This window comes from Triticum aestivum, chromosome 1D, assembly GCF_018294505.1.
Source record: "Triticum aestivum cultivar Chinese Spring chromosome 1D, IWGSC CS RefSeq v2.1, whole genome shotgun sequence".
Taxonomy (NCBI): Eukaryota; Viridiplantae; Streptophyta; class Magnoliopsida; order Poales; family Poaceae; genus Triticum; species Triticum aestivum.
The window spans coordinates 387,976,624-387,993,368 of record NC_057796.1 but is presented as its reverse complement, the minus strand read 5'-3'; the positions used below and the strand labels follow the sequence as shown (position 1 = coordinate 387,993,368).

General features: G+C 47.4%; 2 protein-coding genes across 3 annotated transcripts; one reads left to right on the top strand and one right to left on the bottom strand.

The window, feature by feature from the left end:
* The first annotated feature begins 5,218 nt into the window (after positions 1–5,218).
* Positions 5,219–8,960, top strand: LOC123182295 (nuclear transcription factor Y subunit B-3). Of its 2 annotated transcripts, XM_044594815.1 has the most exons (8): positions 5,219–5,378; positions 5,503–5,753; positions 5,838–5,967; positions 6,698–6,703; positions 7,379–7,474; positions 7,543–7,593; positions 8,445–8,510; positions 8,641–8,960. In XM_044594815.1, the coding sequence occupies exons 2-7, from the start codon at positions 5,515–5,517 to the stop codon at positions 8,469–8,471; spliced, it is 549 nt and encodes a 182-aa protein (XP_044450750.1). In that variant the 5' UTR covers positions 5,219–5,378; positions 5,503–5,514; the 3' UTR covers positions 8,472–8,510; positions 8,641–8,960. The 2 variants fall into 2 exon arrangements, with proteins under 2 accessions (XP_044450750.1, XP_044450751.1); XM_044594816.1 differs by lacking the exon at positions 7,543–7,593.
* A 1,726-nt stretch (positions 8,961–10,686) lies between these two features.
* On the bottom strand, positions 10,687–15,294 carry LOC123182293 (uncharacterized). The gene is made up of 4 exons (XM_044594814.1): positions 15,149–15,294; positions 14,520–15,010; positions 12,443–14,422; positions 10,687–12,350 (listed from the first exon to the last, which is right to left on the bottom strand). The coding sequence occupies exons 2-4, from the start codon at positions 14,962–14,964 to the stop codon at positions 11,164–11,166; spliced, it is 3,612 nt and encodes a 1,203-aa protein (XP_044450749.1). The 5' UTR covers positions 14,965–15,010; positions 15,149–15,294; the 3' UTR covers positions 10,687–11,163.
* Between the last annotated feature and the right edge of the window lie 1,451 nt (positions 15,295–16,745).

Sequence of the window (16,745 nt, the reverse complement as noted above, 5' to 3'; positions counted from 1 at the left end):
AGCTTGGAGTTCAAAGGATTTGGCAATTTCTTCTTGGGAAAGGCCTTGGGAAACCTTGGTTTATCTTCTCTCTTCTCATAAGGGCACTCGTTGGAGAAGTGGTTGGTTTCTTCACAGTTGTAGCATTTTCTCACTTTCTTCTTCTGGAATCTTCCCTTGAATTTTCCCGCGCTAAACTTCTTGACAAAGAGAGCAATGTCTTCATATGACGGGCTCTCATCTGAGTCAACCTCATCACCATCCTCATCATCATCTTCTTCTTCACTTTGCTCTTCTTCACATACTTGCTTGGCCTTCAATGCAAGATTGATCTTTGATGTTGAGGTACCATGCATGGCAAGATGTTTTGTAGCATTTGCCTTTGACTCTTCAAATAGTTGGAAGGTGGATATGATGTCATCCGGAGTCATTTCCTTGAATCCATGGAATTTTCTTATGTCCCACACCATTTGGTGATGATACGGAGCAAGAGCGTGAAGCAACTTATCCACGAGAAATCGCTTAGTCAAGTCGAATCCATCTTGTGTCTTGTCACATTCACATGACTCGATGTCGGCGGTGAGAGTCATGAGACGCTCAAGAAGTTGCTTGGGAGATTCACCTTTCTCCATACAAAAGTTTTGCAATTGCCCCTTGGCAATCTCATATTGAGCAAGCCGGAGAGTGGAGGTACCGGTCTTGGTTCTCACAATGGTATCCCATAATTCCTTGGCACTTGTGATATGTATGTATGGTCTCCTTTGCTTGTTGGTCATACCTCTTCTTATGCACATGGTTCTATGTCGTCGAGATTCTTGTCATATACCTCTCTTGGAGTAAGATTCTTCGGGTCAACTGCTTGGTAGCCATACTCCAAGATCTCCAACATCTCATCATTTCCATATCGAAGATGATCCTGCATAGCAACTCTCCACAAAGCAAAATCGGTAGTTTCATCAAGTAAAGGAGGTTTTCCTTGAGGGTTATACTTAGGTTTCTCTATTTGAGGTCTTGCATAAAGCCAAGGAACACCGGAGTGTTCATTGCTAGGAGGTTGTTGGCCAAGTGAAGGATTAGGCATAGTTGGCCTCGAGGCCGCACCACTAGAAAGTGGTGCAAGCATCGTGGTTAGTGTGGCTATCCTCATTTGGACCAAGGCCTCAAGAGAGGCATCATGCTCCTCCTTTTTCTTAGCAAGAGCTTGTTCCAGATCCTCTGAAGTGAAGGACTTGGCTTCCGTGGAAGCCGCGCCCGTATTCTTCGGATCTGCAACAAGGGGAGTCCGATCAGGGTTCATCTCGCTCTAGGGCGGTTAAGACACAAGAATAGAGCACGAGGCTCTGATACCAATTGAAAGGATCGAGATGGACCTAGAGGGGGGTGAATAGGTACAATTACAAATTTTAATTATTACTTAGCAATTTTAGGCAATAATGCGAAATATGAAAGTGAGCCTAACAATTGCAAGTATGATGCTAAGAGCTAAGCAAGATAAAACAAGTGGCACAAACAAATGAGTAAGCAAGCACGATATGATATATGTAAGTGCTAAGAGACAAGTAACCACAAGTAGGGAGTTAGGGTTAGGAATAACCGCAACTCTGAGAGACGAGGATGTATGCCGATGTTCACTTCCTTGGAGGGAAGCTACGTCACCGTTTAGAGAGGTGGATGTTACCACGAAGGCACACCAACGCCACGAAGGCTCACCCTATTCTCTCTTTGAGACAACACCACGAAGGCGTTTCTCAACCACTAGTGGTAGACCTTGGGGTGGTCTCCAAACCCTCACAAACATTTCCGGGGTTAATCACAATGGTCGATTCATCTCCGAAAGACTCCTACCGCCTAGGAGTCTCCAACCTCCAAGAGTAACAAGAACGATGGGGAAAAGCTCAAGACTTGCTCAAATCACAAATTCCTTTGGTGCAAAGAAGGGGAAGGAGTGGATCTATCACTTGATTGGAGAACTTCTCTCAAATGTTCCCAAATCCCTTGGGGATCTAGGATTTGGTGTAGGGAATCAAGAGAGGGAGTGAGATGTGTTCTTAGAAAGCTCAAAGTGAATGGTCAACCTTATCCCATGGGAGGAAGAAGGCTATATATAGTGGAAGTGGAAAAGTAACCGTTTGAGCCACTTAAGTGCACTGTAGAGGTCGGACGTCCGGACAGGACCGGACGTCCGGTGGCACAGATAGGTCCGGACGTCCGACAGACATCGGTCGTTCGGTCCCTGGAACTCCACAGGCCACGAATCAGCACACAGCCATCGGTCGTCCGGAACATGCCGGTCAACCGGTGACCGGACGTCCGGAGATGACCGGAAATCCGTAAATAATGTTCTGTTGAGAAAGTGTCGGACCTCCGGAGAAAAACGGACGTCCGGCGACCGGATGTCCGGAGAGGCTCGAATATCCGCAAATATCTTTCTGTGAAGAAACACCGGACGTCCGTAGAGAGCCGGAAGTCCGGTCAGCTGTGAGGGATCGGACGTCCGTAGAGTACCGGATGTCCGATGAAAAATGGAGTTGATGGGTTTTGAGCAAATCTTTCACTAGATCCAACAATCCCCTCTTAATAGTGCGGGATCCCTATACTCAAGAAACAAAGCCGCAAAGAAGAAGGAAAAGAAAAAAGTGAGAGCTATTTTCTTGTATCTCCGATCTTGAATGATATGCATTTGTCCCTAGTTGTGATCCGCACACGCCCTTGAGACTTAATCCTGAGATATACTTGATAAACATGATTAGTCCCTTATATGCATGTTGTCATCAACATCAAAATAAGATCAAGGGCATGATTGCACTTTCAGACCCTTTGTGGGTGGAGCCCTTTATGGACTCGTGCAGCGGGTTGAAGTCGATCTCCATCAACGTGGATGTACGATAGCACCACCTATCGGAACCACACCAAAAATCAAAATTCTACCCCTTCACTTTCTTGCACTTGCATGTCATTTACTTTCGTTGCCCATACTCTAGATATGCACGTGTAGATTGTATTGCTTCCCACTTCACTTGTGCTAAAATCTTCCTAAATACCAAGTAAATTAAAAATTGCACCTTTTGCCTTGTTAGTGTCTCTTCACCCCCTCTAGACCTATCCTTTCGATCCCACGGGGGTCAAAGGCGGCACTACAACTGGGGACGGGAGGCGGCGACATGGCTCGGAAGAGCATCGAGAGGTGAAAATCTCACCCGTGCCAAACCACTTTCCGGATGGAGTGCGCTCCAAATATCCCTCAGAACCACCAAATATGGAGGCTCGCGGGCTTGTTTTGGAGAGCCCTCGAAAAATTGTGGTGATCAAGGGCGTGATGACGACTCTGCTAGAATGGCCTTTTCGGTCAAAATCGTCATAATGAAAATTATTTTGGCGATTGAGCCGATATGGTGTCTCCGCTAGAGTTGCTATAGTGTATGGTAGTTTAGTTTAGATTGTAGAAAACCAACATGTGCAAACAATAGTTTTATTTTATTCAGAAAGAGAGTGAAGGTGAAAGGACCACAAATCATCCGTAAAGTACCTCTCAACACATGGAAAACACCATGTGCAAAGTGTAACCCGGCCAATATGCGCAAAAAACCGGAACATCAATGCCGCAACGACACCATCCTACACCAGGTCATGCTGCGACGGCCATTCCGCACCCTCGCCCCCATGGGCTATTTATATCGCTATGGCTAATGCCATGGATAGTGTTGCTCTCCGTCGAAGTGTTTTGTACCATTGCAACATGGACTATGTTGCGTTCACAACAAAAACCCATTTGTTGTTGGTTTGCGTCCAGACAGAGTTGCGCCGAGCATGCTGCAAACCCATCATGGACCATGTTGCGGTCATCTCTAGCTTGGTAACATCCCCGTTGATGTTCACATCGCAACATCAATGATGTTTCAGAAACTTCGGCGAAGCCCACACCGCCCATTGGAACTGGCAGTAAACTGCGGCTACCCCTTGCAACACCGGCCACAATCCGTTGCATTACCGGTGGTGGGCGATGAAGCTCTAGAGAGTGCGGGCGAGCAGTCTTGCAGCGTGTGATGTCCCCTGTCTCCCCTTTGCAACAACGGTGCCCGGTGGCGTGTCTCCAATTTGGTTCCCTCTATTTGCAGAAAGGGCTATGAGATTGGGAGGTGGCGACATGTCCGTGGACATGGAAGATAGAGGAGACAGCAAAGGGGTCGGCTGATGAAACAAGACATGTGGCCGAGAAATTTCTAGAGGATAACGGAGAAAAAAGGAAAGTGGCTTGGGCTGGTGGGATGAAGCGGAGCAGTGTGCGGGCCATGAGGGTGTGTGGCGTACGCGCGTCGGTTGAGTATACGCTTTCCCACAAATCATACATAAACCCTTAACAAATAAAGAATTACACCACCTCTGAACACAGGGAAAACACCACGTGTGAAGTGCAAATCGGGCACTAGGCTCCAAAAAGGCTGAACCTAGCGCCACAGCGGCACCATCCTACACCGGGTCCATGGTGCGCCGGCCATTCCACAACCTCGTCCCCCAGGTGGCTATTTATACCGCTCCGACGAAGTTCGTACCGTCCATTGGAGCACCGACGACAGACGACAACTACCCCTTGCAGCGCCGGCCACAACCCCTTGCATCACTGGTGGTGGGCGACGAAGCACTAGCGAGCGTGGGCGAGCAGTCTTGCAGCGTGTGATGTCCCATGTCTCCCCTTGCAACAGCGGTGTCGGGTGGCGTGTCTCCAATTTGGTTCCCCCTATTTGCAGCCAGGGCTATGAGATTGGGAGGTGGCGACGTGTCCATGGAGATAGAAGATAGAGGAGAGAGCAAAGGGATCGACTCAGAAAACAAGACGTGTGGCCAAGAAATTTCCAGAGGATAAGGGAGAAAAAGGAAAGTGGCTCGGGCCGGTGGGATGAAGCGGAACGGTGTGCGGGCCACGAAGGCGCGTGCCGCACACGCGAGACACGTTTTCAGTCGGTTGATGAAAAGGAACGTGTCGGGATGAAGCGGTGTGTGGACCCCAAGGATGCGTGGCGGGCGCTCGAGGCGACGCGTTTTCCCACAAATCATACATAAACCCTCGACGAAATAAAGAATCACACCACCTCTCAACACATGGAAAACACCACGTGCCAAGTGCAAACCGGGCGCTAGGCGCCAAAAGGGCAGCGCCGCAGCGGCACACCGTCCTGCACCGGGTCCACGGTGCGCCGGCCATTCCGCCCCCTCGCCCCTATTTATACGGCTCCGACGAACGGCCCGGATAGTGGACGCCCCGCCCCCAAACGAATCGCACCCGCCTGCGCCGCCTTCTCTTCTCCAGCGTCGGATCTCCCCCACTCGCCGCCCTCACCGCACCTCCATTCCCCGCCACCACCTTCCCTCCCTCCCTCCCTCCACGCGCCCGTCTATATAAGGTACGCCTCCCTCCCTCACCCCTCTCCTCTCCCCCCCCGCTCCCGCGCTTCCGGCAGACGGGGGGCTAGGGTTTGGTGCGCTGATGGATCTGGTGGGGTCGCCGCCGGGGCTGCTGTGCTGCAGGAGGAGGGCCGGATGTCGGACGCGCCGGCGAGCCCGCCGGGCGGCGGGGGCGGAGGAGGAGGCGGCGGCAGCGACGACGGCGGCGGCGGCGGCGGCTTCGGCGGCGTCAGGGAGCAGGACAGGTTCCTGCCCATCGCCAACATCAGCCGCATCATGAAGAAGGCCATCCCGGCCAACGGCAAGATCGCCAAGGACGCCAAGGAGACCGTGCAGGAGTGCGTCTCCGAGTTCATCTCCTTCATCACCAGCGAGTAGGTGCCCCTCCCCTGTTTTGCCTGCCTTAAAAGTGTGGTCTTGTGCTGACCTGTCGCCGTTTTGTTTTGTCTCTGCTGCAGGGCGAGCGACAAGTGCCAGAGGGAGAAGCGCAAGACCATCAACGGCGACGACCTGCTCTGGGCGATGGCGACGCTGGGCTTTGAGGAGTACATCGAGCCCCTCAAGGTTTATCTGCAGAAGTACAGAGAGGTGCGTGCCCATTTAGTCATGTGGCAGTTTTTTCTGAACTAGTAATTGGGAATGGATTAGTGCTTTGTGGGTTAGGTAGGCCCATCGCTAGTTTAATATGTTGCTGCTGTAGCCTGAATTAGCTCTGTTTAGCACTTTGGTTAGTCCTAGTTGGCAAGTTTAAACACTCATGTTCAGCTTGGTGACTGATGAGACCCCACACTGCCTGGCACCAATCAGCTTATTGTGCTTAGAACAAGTTTTGCTTTATTCTTACTGTCATTCAGATCTTCTATTCTTTTTTGTACTGTTAATTCGGATAACTGAATGATTCGAAGCACTAAGAATTGTCTCTGGAATCCATTATTAAAATGAAGTCCTTTATTCTACCGGGACATGCATGCGTACACCACTTTCTCTTGTGCAGGCCCCAGCTATTTGACCCTGGTCAGCAGCAATTTAATAGATGTAAACTTTATGAGAGAAGTTCAGAATTTGTTTAAAAAAAGTTACTGAAAGTTCCTTGCTTAAAGCCATGCATCATACTTACAAGTAAAAAGTCATGCATAATCTAGCTTAAAGAATAAAGACCTGATGTGCATCTAATACTTATTAACACAGCTTAAGAGTTTTATGCATGGTCATTGGTCACTGTATACTTTTTATCCTCCTCTTTGTACTCCAGTTCATCCATCTGACATGACTTATCTTGTTTTTCTTCTGTTTGGCGGATGGCTATTTCCGATTGCAGACGGAGGTATGTGTATATTAAATTTGTTGTATAAGTTAAAAATGTATTCCCTCCTTGTATGGATTCCTCCTATGTATTTTTATGTGTTCTTTGCCATTTAGCCGCAAAGTTTCCTGACTATTAATTCTTAATGGAAGTTGGAATCACTGGAAATTGATCGTTTGAGATTTTGAGCTGTCCCATCCTGTCCATATCGTACTTATATCATTGTGCACATTTCAACTGACCATGTTGAACACTTGAAGGCATATAGTCCATCATGGAAGACAATAATGCGTTGGTTCTGAACTGTGAAGATCTTGTTAATTATTGATGTACTAGGATATTTGTATAGCCTAGTTAGGCTGATTTATTTATGAATTTTATAATTACATTACCTGTATGCATTGTTTCTAGGTTACCAACTGAACAAAAAAGCTGCATATATATCACAGACTAATTAAGGAGAATTTCACAAGCTTCCCCACTGTGTTGACCATTTTATGGTTGTTCTGTTGTCTTCTCTTACTGCTTGGTTCTTTTGTTCCCCATGATACTTCTTTAACAAGTAGATACTTCTTACTAGGGGTAGGATACTGATATGATTCATGATTTATTGATTGTACTATAATGCCTATACAATTGAGAGTGGTGACAAATATGACTCATCTAGTCATCTCTTCTTCTGTCAATACTTAACAGGGTGATAGTAAGCTAGCTGGGAAGTCTGGCGATGTCTCTGTTAAAAAGGATGCACTGGGTCCTCATGGAGGATCAAGTGGCACAAGTGCGCAAGGGGTTAGTATGCCTGTTCTTGTTTATTTTGTAATATTACTGAAAAACTGAGCTATGTGCGTTCTTTATAGATGGGCCAACAAGTAGCATACAATCCAGGAATGGTTTATATGCAACCTCAGGTGATTATCTTAAATATGCTTGACAATGTTTAGTCGGTTGCATAACATGGCCTGGACTTGATGTTTAGCACGAATCTAGCAGAAAATAGTCATGGTTGATGCATGTGAGACGTCTCTCGTGGTTATGTTGTAGTTAGACTCAGCAGCTCGAGAAACTTCTGTTAAGCTGCTAGGCGTAAAGCTGCACTGTGCTTGCATTTGTATTACTAGTAACTGTACAAGTGTCAGTTCCACTGGTAGTTATCTAGTGATAACTGTACCGTCTAGCTGCCGTGTCCAACTGTTCATGTTTCCATACAACTAAGTAATGACACTCTGTTCTCTGCAGTCTGCAGCACTATTAGACAGAAACACCTCCATACAAAACCAGCACTCTTTATTTGTTTCCTCAGCTAATCAAATTTAGTGGGTTGCAAAATCTTGCACAAGATGAAACTTTATGAGCAAGTAGGATTGGATCTTGTGTCCTCCATGTTCATGTGTTCCTTTCTTGGGTTGGTTTATACTTATACTCTGGGCATGTCGGAGTGTAGAGGCACTATCTCTTGGCTGGGAAACCTAGATGTGTTGACCATGCACAAAAACAGGTTTATTTGATGAGGATGCAATTATGACGTGCCCAACTAAGTTTTATTTGTGCTATTAGAAATGCAAACCTTTTGGATATGTTCTATTATTTTGTTTATGAACATGTTTGTATGCAGCGGAGTATCTCAGACTATAATTTTCAGCATTCCATGAGCACTTGTAATGTGTTCTTCTTTGGTACCAGGAACTTATTCGTTCGTGACAATCGAAATAGTTTAATGTAGTTGTGCTTTTCTGATAATCCTCTCGTTTCCCTTGTGCAGTACCATAATGGGGACATCTCAAACTGAAGATATGGACCATCTCAGTGACTGCTGCTCCTCTGCTTGGTATGTATCACCCAAAGACCTACATACACGTCACTGAATCATACTTTCTCCATCCCAAAAAGCTTGTCTTAGTAGATACAGATTTATCTAGATCTCATTATGAAATGTCTGATGCATATCTAATGTGTAGGTGGGTTTTCGCCATGTGGAGAGCACCAAGCAGTTAAGGAAACTCTTAGTACCCCCATTAGTCTCGTGTTGTTGGGTCTGCCAGAAGTGATGCTCCAAGGCTGCTTCCCAGATGTAAATTGCTTTTTCCTGAGAATAGATTCAGTTGTGGTTTAGCATGGTTATTGTTGTTGTCTGTATATTTATGATGATTAGCCTCGTCGTGGCTGTCATTCGGTTCCGTATAATTTGGGTATTTGGGGGAGACATAACTCCTCCAGGTGTAGTTTGTCCTGAACTAGCTGTATCAGACTCTTGAGAAGAGTTGCTTTTAGTCCGTCACCGACTCCCATGTGCTAAGCTCGCTCTTGAGACGAATGCATTTTGCCCCTCAGCTGCCTGTGTATGCCACGACGTTTTTCTTATGGGCCTCTGGTTCACCCATGCGGGTGATACTAACCAACAGGGTTCATGTCACTTACCCATACAAATTTTGATTCAACACAACAGCACAGAAAACTTTTGGACTCCTTTGATTCAAAGGAGTTCCGTAGGATTTTGTAAGGATTTGGATCCTTAGGAATTTTTTCCATGGTGACTATTTGATTTGCAGGATTGGAATCCTTACGAATTTATTTTAGAGGATTCATTTGTACTATGTTTTGGAGGAAAAATTCATCCACCCAAACCTCTTGATATAATTTATTTGTTTTTCCTGTGCTATCAAACGCACTTTCATCCAAAATCGAATTCCTGTAGGATACGAATATGATATTCTATTCCTACGTTCTGTGAACTGAAGAGGCCCTTACAAGAGGCAAACCAGGCCAATTGCAGCAAAATTAGAGCTTTGCATACCAGCAGAAGGTCCAAACCACTTTTTGGGCCTAGATTCCAAAAACGCAAGGATAGTGAATGCTGAAAATTTATATACGACTCCTTTGATTCAAAGGAATTTCATATGATTTTTGGAGGATTGCAGTCTTCAGGAAAACTGGGAAAATTTCTTACGAATCAGGTTGGTTGCTGCTGGGATGGAGCATGGGATGTGGCAACGAGCAGGTGATCCGACATGATTCACACTCGGTTGGAGCAAGTTGAGGTAAAGGCGGGGTGCTCTCTCTTCCTCTTCTCGAGACAACTCCAAGGGAAACCCCAGACCCACCTGTTCCCCTCTCGAGGGCATCAATTATGGAGTTTGATCCGGCTGAAGCATGATGTATCATGTAGCAACGACGACTACATTGAGTGACGTTTGAGTCATGGCATGGTTTGGTATCTGCTTGCGGGAATCCTCTGCGGCACAGTCCTTACATATCTCTTATTTGCACGCTTTCAAAAATCGGTGTTGCTTTGCTTTGTCATTTGTCACCTGTGAGTGTGGCCGGTAGTTTGGCATAGGCCGATGTGGGCTTTGGGCAGCTATTTCAGTGGCGACCTCGTGTGTGATTCAATGTGACGAAGTCGTTGTTGTTTGGTCAGGAAAAGTGATGAATATAACTCTTGCAGACAACCTCGACGTGGCCTTCCTCTCTATAGTAAGTAGTAACAAGTTTGGCCAATTGTGTCTGGTGTTTTGAGGCGTGTAACGGATTTCACCCTGTTTTCCACAGGCCAATTGTGCCTTGTGTTTTGAGGCATGTTGTAACATGTTTCGCCACCCAAAAGAAAAAAAGGATTAACGTATGAAAACTTCATAAGGATTTCAATCCTTCAAAATTGCTATTGAAAATTCTATGAATCAAAGAGGTCTAGGTATCTTCAAACTCAGCCATTACTATCCAACAACCTGACCAATTGGCCACAATATGAAGTCCGGAGACTGAAGTCCAGCCATAGATTTCAAAAGGACAGAAAACAATCTAAATTCACCGTCTTGTCTCTTATTTTCTGATCTAGAATTCTATCATACGAGTACATCCGTTGAAAGTATGTGAGCGCATTGCTCAAACCAAAAGCACAGCAAACCACCAGGAATAAACATGGCGCGAGTCAAAACAAGCAAAAAATGTTGGCCGCAAATCAACACGCAAGCAGAATCTGTTAGAAAAATACAGGAGTCACGATGGAAAAAAAGAGGGGAGAAACAAGCTCCAGAACACAACCAGTTTACAAATGACAATTCATACAAGAATCATATGATGTCCCAGCAGATTCAACCGATAGGGCTGCTGACAACCCGACACTAAAATGTGCATACGAAAGAACATGGCTTTGCCTACCTGATTCAGGATGCTAATTAACCAGATGGAAAAGCCGCACCAACCGAAGTTCCGCAACAGCTCCGCTTTATGGTTACACCAATACCCTAGATGATTGATGGAGCTTATGTGAAAGGGGCCAAATATATGCTACTGCCTTAGCTAACCTAACAGCGCTGCGATGCTAGGGTCAGACAGACTGCCGTCTTTTCCTATACAAAACATGGCATCCTGATGGGGAGAACCGGTCGGGCAGATAGATTACCTTCATACCGACAGAAACAAGAATTCGCCGTGAGCTAACTAGCCTTTCTGTTCAGTTGCACCACCTGCCCATCAGCCGCCTATGCCATGGCGTCCTCCTCAGCTGTCATAGCTTTCTCATCTGGCACTTCAACCGTGGCACCCTCCGTTTTTTTCTTGGCTGTCGCAGCTTTCTCATCCCGTGCTTCGACCGTGGCATCCTCCACTGGTTTCTTGGATGTTGTAGCCTTCTTACCTGGTGCTTCAGCCGTGGCACTCTCTACAGGTTTCTTGGCTGTTGTAGCCTTCTTACCTCGTGTTTGAACACCGACACCCTCTGCAGTTTTTCCAGTTGTTGTAATTTCAGCATCAGCTGCTTCGGCAGTCGTTTCACCTTGGGTGGACATACCAGCAAGTGCTTCAACAGCAACTCTCTCATCTGGTGAATCGCCTGTGGCTTCACCTACACCAACCTCCCCACCCAGTGATTCAGCTGCATCCCTGTTTTCCATTTCATCACCTGGTGCCTCCCCAAGTGTCCCTGCAGTAGCTTTATTTTCTACCGTTTCCTCAACTGGTGCTACAGCTTCTGACTCCACAGCTCCCTCAAACACGACAGTCATAGTTATCTCTTCTGCAGTTTTTCTGTCCACATTGGTGTGTCCACCTGATGCATCGATTACATCTTCCACTTGAACAGTTTGCTCGGGACAGCTGACTTGTTCTGGTTCTATTTCAGCAGTTTTGGGTTCCACGGTTTGCTTTTTCAACCCAGCTTCTTGGACTGACACTTCAGTTAGGTCTTTAGCAGTGTCTGCTTCTGCTGCTGTACCCACGTGTTTGACTGGTGTTTCTGGTTGAACTTTTGAAGTGTCGGGTACAGCATCTGATGGAACTTTGACTTGCTCAGTTACAACTTGATCTACAGATTCTTCAGTCAATGCTTCATCCTCCAGCTTCACATCACAAGGAATTTCAACTGCATCTTTTGGAGCTTGATTTTCCGTTGTTTGCTCAGTTACATCAGCTGTTGCAATTTGGTCAGATGGTCCAGTTAGCTCAGCAGCAATTTTTCGTGCTTTCTTAACAGCGTCAGCTTCAGGTTGGCATGCTTGCTGGACGGTCTCAACTTGTGCACCTGATGATTGCTTTACAGGTTCAGCTTGGCATGTTTTCTTGACAGTCTCAACTTGTTCACCTGATGATGGCTGTACAACTTCAGCTTTCTCAGTTTTGTTGACCTGGTTATCTTTCACAGCATCCAGTGAAACTTTGGGCTCACTTGGACCTAGAGAAAAGACATCATCACATGGTTTAAGCATGCAATATTGTTTTAGTTGTGAACTAATTTTTTCTTAAGATAAAAATAGGAGTGTTTACCAGGAAGCTTTGGGCCATGATCTCCAGGGCATGCCTCAGATTTATTCGGTTCTGACTCTCCTAGAGAAAACGGCATATTCACTAGACGAAAACTACGAAGCGAGGGACCAACAGTGCCATACTTCCCAGCAGCGCTGAAAGCCTTTTCAGCATCAGCACGCTTCTTGAACACAATTTTAATAGTATTTGTGCTCCTTTGCACTTCAGTTTCAGATTCTTTTAGTGGGCCATAGCGACCGAATTTCTTGATCAGATCAGTTTCTGAGAGAAGATCAGTTGACCTGCCAAAGCTTAAAACAAGTGCAGTGGGCTTCCACTCGTCGACTATCTTTTCGTCAACATGGATAATTGATCTTTCTATCACTTGTATCTGCTTCTTAGCAGCCACTTGTATCTGTTTCTTAGGAGCCACTTGTATCTCTTTCTTAGGAGCCATCTGCTGATCCTGTACAGAGGACAAATCTGTTTCATGTGATGACTTGCGCCTACGCCTTGGCCTCGTGTTGGTAGAAGCTCTTTTGAGGCTATGAATCGGGTGATTAAGCAAACTCAAACCAGACCAGTAGGAGTCCTGCATATGATCAGTAGTCTCTAGCTCAGGAGAAGGCAAAACCCTCTTCTTTCTCCTCCTCTTTGTTGTACTTTTTTCGATAATGCTTGCTTCAGTAGCAACAGAGACAACATAATTCCTGAAATCACTGAAGTAACTGATTGTCAGTGCCGAGAAGTTGTATCCATCCGTTGGCTCTATGGCAACCGAGCAAAGCTGAGAGAATAACTCCTTGGGGTCCGCAAGGTGATGGCTATGCAAGCGTCTCCTCTTTGCGCACTTTTCCACAGTAAGTTCATTCGCAGCATCATCACTAGAGACATCAAATTCTGCATTCTCTGCTTCAGCGGTATTTTCATTCTGGGACTTTGCAATTGGCGAAGGCCCGGTCAGCTGGCTTGCAGCTCGCCGAATGCACTCTCCAATCTTGAAAGAACCACCAGTTGGTGACTTTGCATCCAAATCTTCAAACGAGTCAAGACTTCTTTTCTTATCATCAAAGTCCTTGATCATTTGTCTTTCCGCTGCAACTGCAGGCTTCTGTTTCCCTGGCAACTCCAGTTTATCCTCAGGCTTGTGTTTACGAGGTCTCCCCCTGCCTCTTTTGGGCTTGACCTCTGGAGGAGGCACTTCACTGACGACAACTTCCTCAACCACTACATCCTCGATGGGAGAAGTATCCGTATCATCCTCGACCCATGCACTACCGGTCTGGAAGGATGCAAGTTCAGGGCATCCCTTAGATCGATAGAAAGATGTAAGTTGAGAACAAGCTATCACTAACTCTAGGAGATCACCACCTTGGCCAGGGAACAGAGCTAGCGACCTAACATAACGAAGAAGGCTTTCTGGACTAAAAGATGCCAAGATCTCAGACCGGTTGACTGTTGAGCAAGTAACTCCATCCTTGAGCCCAGCATTCTCAACCATATATGACATTCCACTGTCAGAGAGTTCTTCTGGCAGACAAGCACAGCTCATCCCTGACAAAATCCGCCTTGAAAGTTCTTCAAGTGCATAATTGACAGAACCTACAAAGGAATCCAAACTACTCTGTTTCTCCATCTGTGAATAGTCTGTTACAAAAGGCTTCAACTGGGATTCGTCGCACCATGCAAAAGTGTTGTCACCAAAATATGCAACCAAATGACTATCCTTTTTCTGGTGCTTCAATGCCAGCTCAGATGCATTTGAAGGATCAAAGATCTCACCAGGCCACCAAGGGTGACCTTTTACTTTACCCCAGACAAGATCAGAAACTCGAAAGCCTTCTTTATCAAGAGGAGGAAGGCTGTATCTGGCGCACTGAGCAGAAATTGCCAAGCCATTCTGTATCTCCTCCTCGAAATGTGCCACACCATTATCCTGTCCTTCATTTCCTGCCACAGGGGTTGCATTGAGATGATATTCTCCTCCGAGTTCACCGGATTCTGAAACGAAGTGAGGAAATATTATTCAACGCTGCAGCCTAGAAACAGTGGCATCATCAATAAGCAGTACACGGAAAAGTGACCAGAGCCTCCTTACCGGCTTCGGCTTGCTCAGATGTAGCAGAAGCACCAGCAACATCTGCTGCTGTGACCAGCTCCCAATCAGGCTCGCCGGTAAAAGCTCCAGCCTTGTTGTCGCTGCTACCGCTTCCAAGCCCAAGCCCGTTGATGGAATCACCATCGACACATCCTTCTGCGACAACCATGCCAGCTGCCTCCGTGGCGTACAACGGATCAACCGCGGCGGCCGCCGCCGCATCTGCCTCTTCCAGGCCAGCATCTGGCGCATCTCGACCAGCACCCGCCGCCAGCGCGGCATCCCGGGCAGCCCCCTCCTCCTTGACCTCAGCGGCAGCAGCAACCTCCTCGGAGGCCTCCGCCATGGTCACATCAGAATCTCCCGCGGCGGCAGCAGAATCCTGCTTGGGCACGCCGTCCGGCCCCGGATCCGGGGACGCGACGGCCGCGGGGCTCGACCCCATCGGAGCAAAATCCCCCTGCCGGGTAAGGGCGCCGGGGCGGGGGAACCTGGAGGATTTGCAGCGGAGGGGAGAGAAGGTCAGCCACGGAGCTCGGAAATCCCGCCCCGCTCTCGATCTGGAAGGCCGCGGGCGGGGGGAAACCCTAGTTTCCTGGCGGATCGGCAACGGGAGCTCGGGAATTTACCTGGGGCGCGCGGGGGAGCGGTGCAGCCGGCGGGGGGGTCGGAGGCGGAGGCGGGGGAGGGGGGGAGGGAGGCGGGGGCGGGGGAGGAGGCGGGGGAGGGAGTGTGCGCTGCGCCCTAGCGAGCTGGTCGCGTGCTCCAGCAGCAGCGTGTGCGTCACTGCGCTCGGGGTCGAAAGGGCCGCCGTGGGTGGGATGATGGGGGAAACAGAGTTGTTGGGCGAGCAGCTAAATGGAAAACAGTTGTTTCTTGTGGGCCGGCGCGGCACGGCTTGCATATGAAAAGGCCTGGCACGGCACCGCCGGTGTGATCGGCCTTGCACGCCACTTAACAAGGGCCGGCCCGCGTTCATTTTCGGCCTTCTGGGCCTTCTGCGTTTCAAAAATTCTAAAACAATAAGAAAAAAATACAGAAAAAACTTTAAACTTAAAAATCAATGAAAATAAAAAGATCTATAAAAAATTATAAAAGAGGCAAAGTGTCATATGGCCCAGCGCCATTTTTTGACTTTGCATCGAGCATTTGATCCATGTTAGACAAATTCTTGGCGAGGAATTTGAGCAACTCTCATATTATTTGACATATTTAGACGAGCTTCGGCACCAGAGGCACGGGTCAAGGTTAAGGCGAAGCCTTTACACCGTAGTTTACCTCCAAGGGAAGTAAGAAACTATGATGATTAACTCATGTCTAATCTAGTCGCCCATGTTTATGATGGGGGTGTCGTCCCAAGGGGATTCATGGCTCCTTTGAAAAAGGACTCGCACTTCTCCAGACAGGGCGCCAACGGCCGCCAGAAGTACCAAACGTTGAAATGAGTGGATATATATGCAAACCCAATGAATGGGTGGGGGAGGGGAAGGGTCTTGGCATTCTCGGTTCTTGTTGTATGAAAAGGGAAATGGGGTGGAGAATCCTATGGGATTGGGAGGGGCTTTGGTCATCCTCCCCGTCGGCGTAGCCCCACGCGGCCATAATACCCGGAGATGCTCGTGGGGTACTACAAAAAATTGTCTGTTGGAATGCATAAGAGAAATACAGATGGAGGGAGATGCATTTTTTATGAGAGGAGAGTGATCATAATGACATGCGGGCCCGTGTATATTTTAACGGTCAACCAAATTCCAGTCAAACGATGTTACTTTTGGTTGACATATGATCCCTTATAGTGGGACCTATCTATCAGTTTTAGAGTCAGCAAGTGTTTGCCTGAGCGAACAACGTTTTATGAAAACTGTCAGCACAGTGATGACGTTTAAAAAACAAAAGATGATGATTTTCTAAATTAGGGTCCCCAACCGTGGTGTTTTCCTCTAATTTACTCCCCTCGTGATGTTGGTCTTGGCGCAGACACTGATGCGGGTCTCTGTCGGGGCTGCGGGTGCGGCCACCGTGAAGAACGACATGCCTCCATGGCAACGGTCTGCACAGTCCAAGGCGATAGGGTTTGGAGAACAAAAACGCGCCCAGTCTGTCGGGTCACCAATGCCTTTTGTATGCACTATTTCTGCCTCCGGATCGACTATGCAAAACGAGGCTAAGCCACTAAGGTACAACTCGGCCTTTCTAATGACATGTATCAAAGTCTTTTTTTTTGGT

Coding starts and splice junctions, on each gene's coding strand:
- LOC123182295 (XM_044594815.1), top strand. CDS start 5,515: ATGTCGGACGCGCCGGCGAGCCCGCCGGGCGGCGGGGGCGGAGGAGGA. Junction 7,475..7,542: donor GTGGCACAAGTGCGCAAGGG/GTTAGTATGCCT, acceptor CGTTCTTTATAG/ATGGGCCAACAAGTAGCATA. Junction 7,594..8,444: donor TGGTTTATATGCAACCTCAG/GTGATTATCTTA, acceptor TCCCTTGTGCAG/TACCATAATGGGGACATCTC.
- LOC123182293 (XM_044594814.1), bottom strand. CDS start 14,964: ATGGGGTCGAGCCCCGCGGCCGTCGCGTCCCCGGATCCGGGGCCGGAC. Junction 14,423..14,519: donor ATCTGAGCAAGCCGAAGCCG/GTAAGGAGGCTC, acceptor ACTTCGTTTCAG/AATCCGGTGAACTCGGAGGA. Junction 12,351..12,442: donor TCATGGCCCAAAGCTTCCTG/GTAAACACTCCT, acceptor TCTTTTCTCTAG/GTCCAAGTGAGCCCAAAGTT.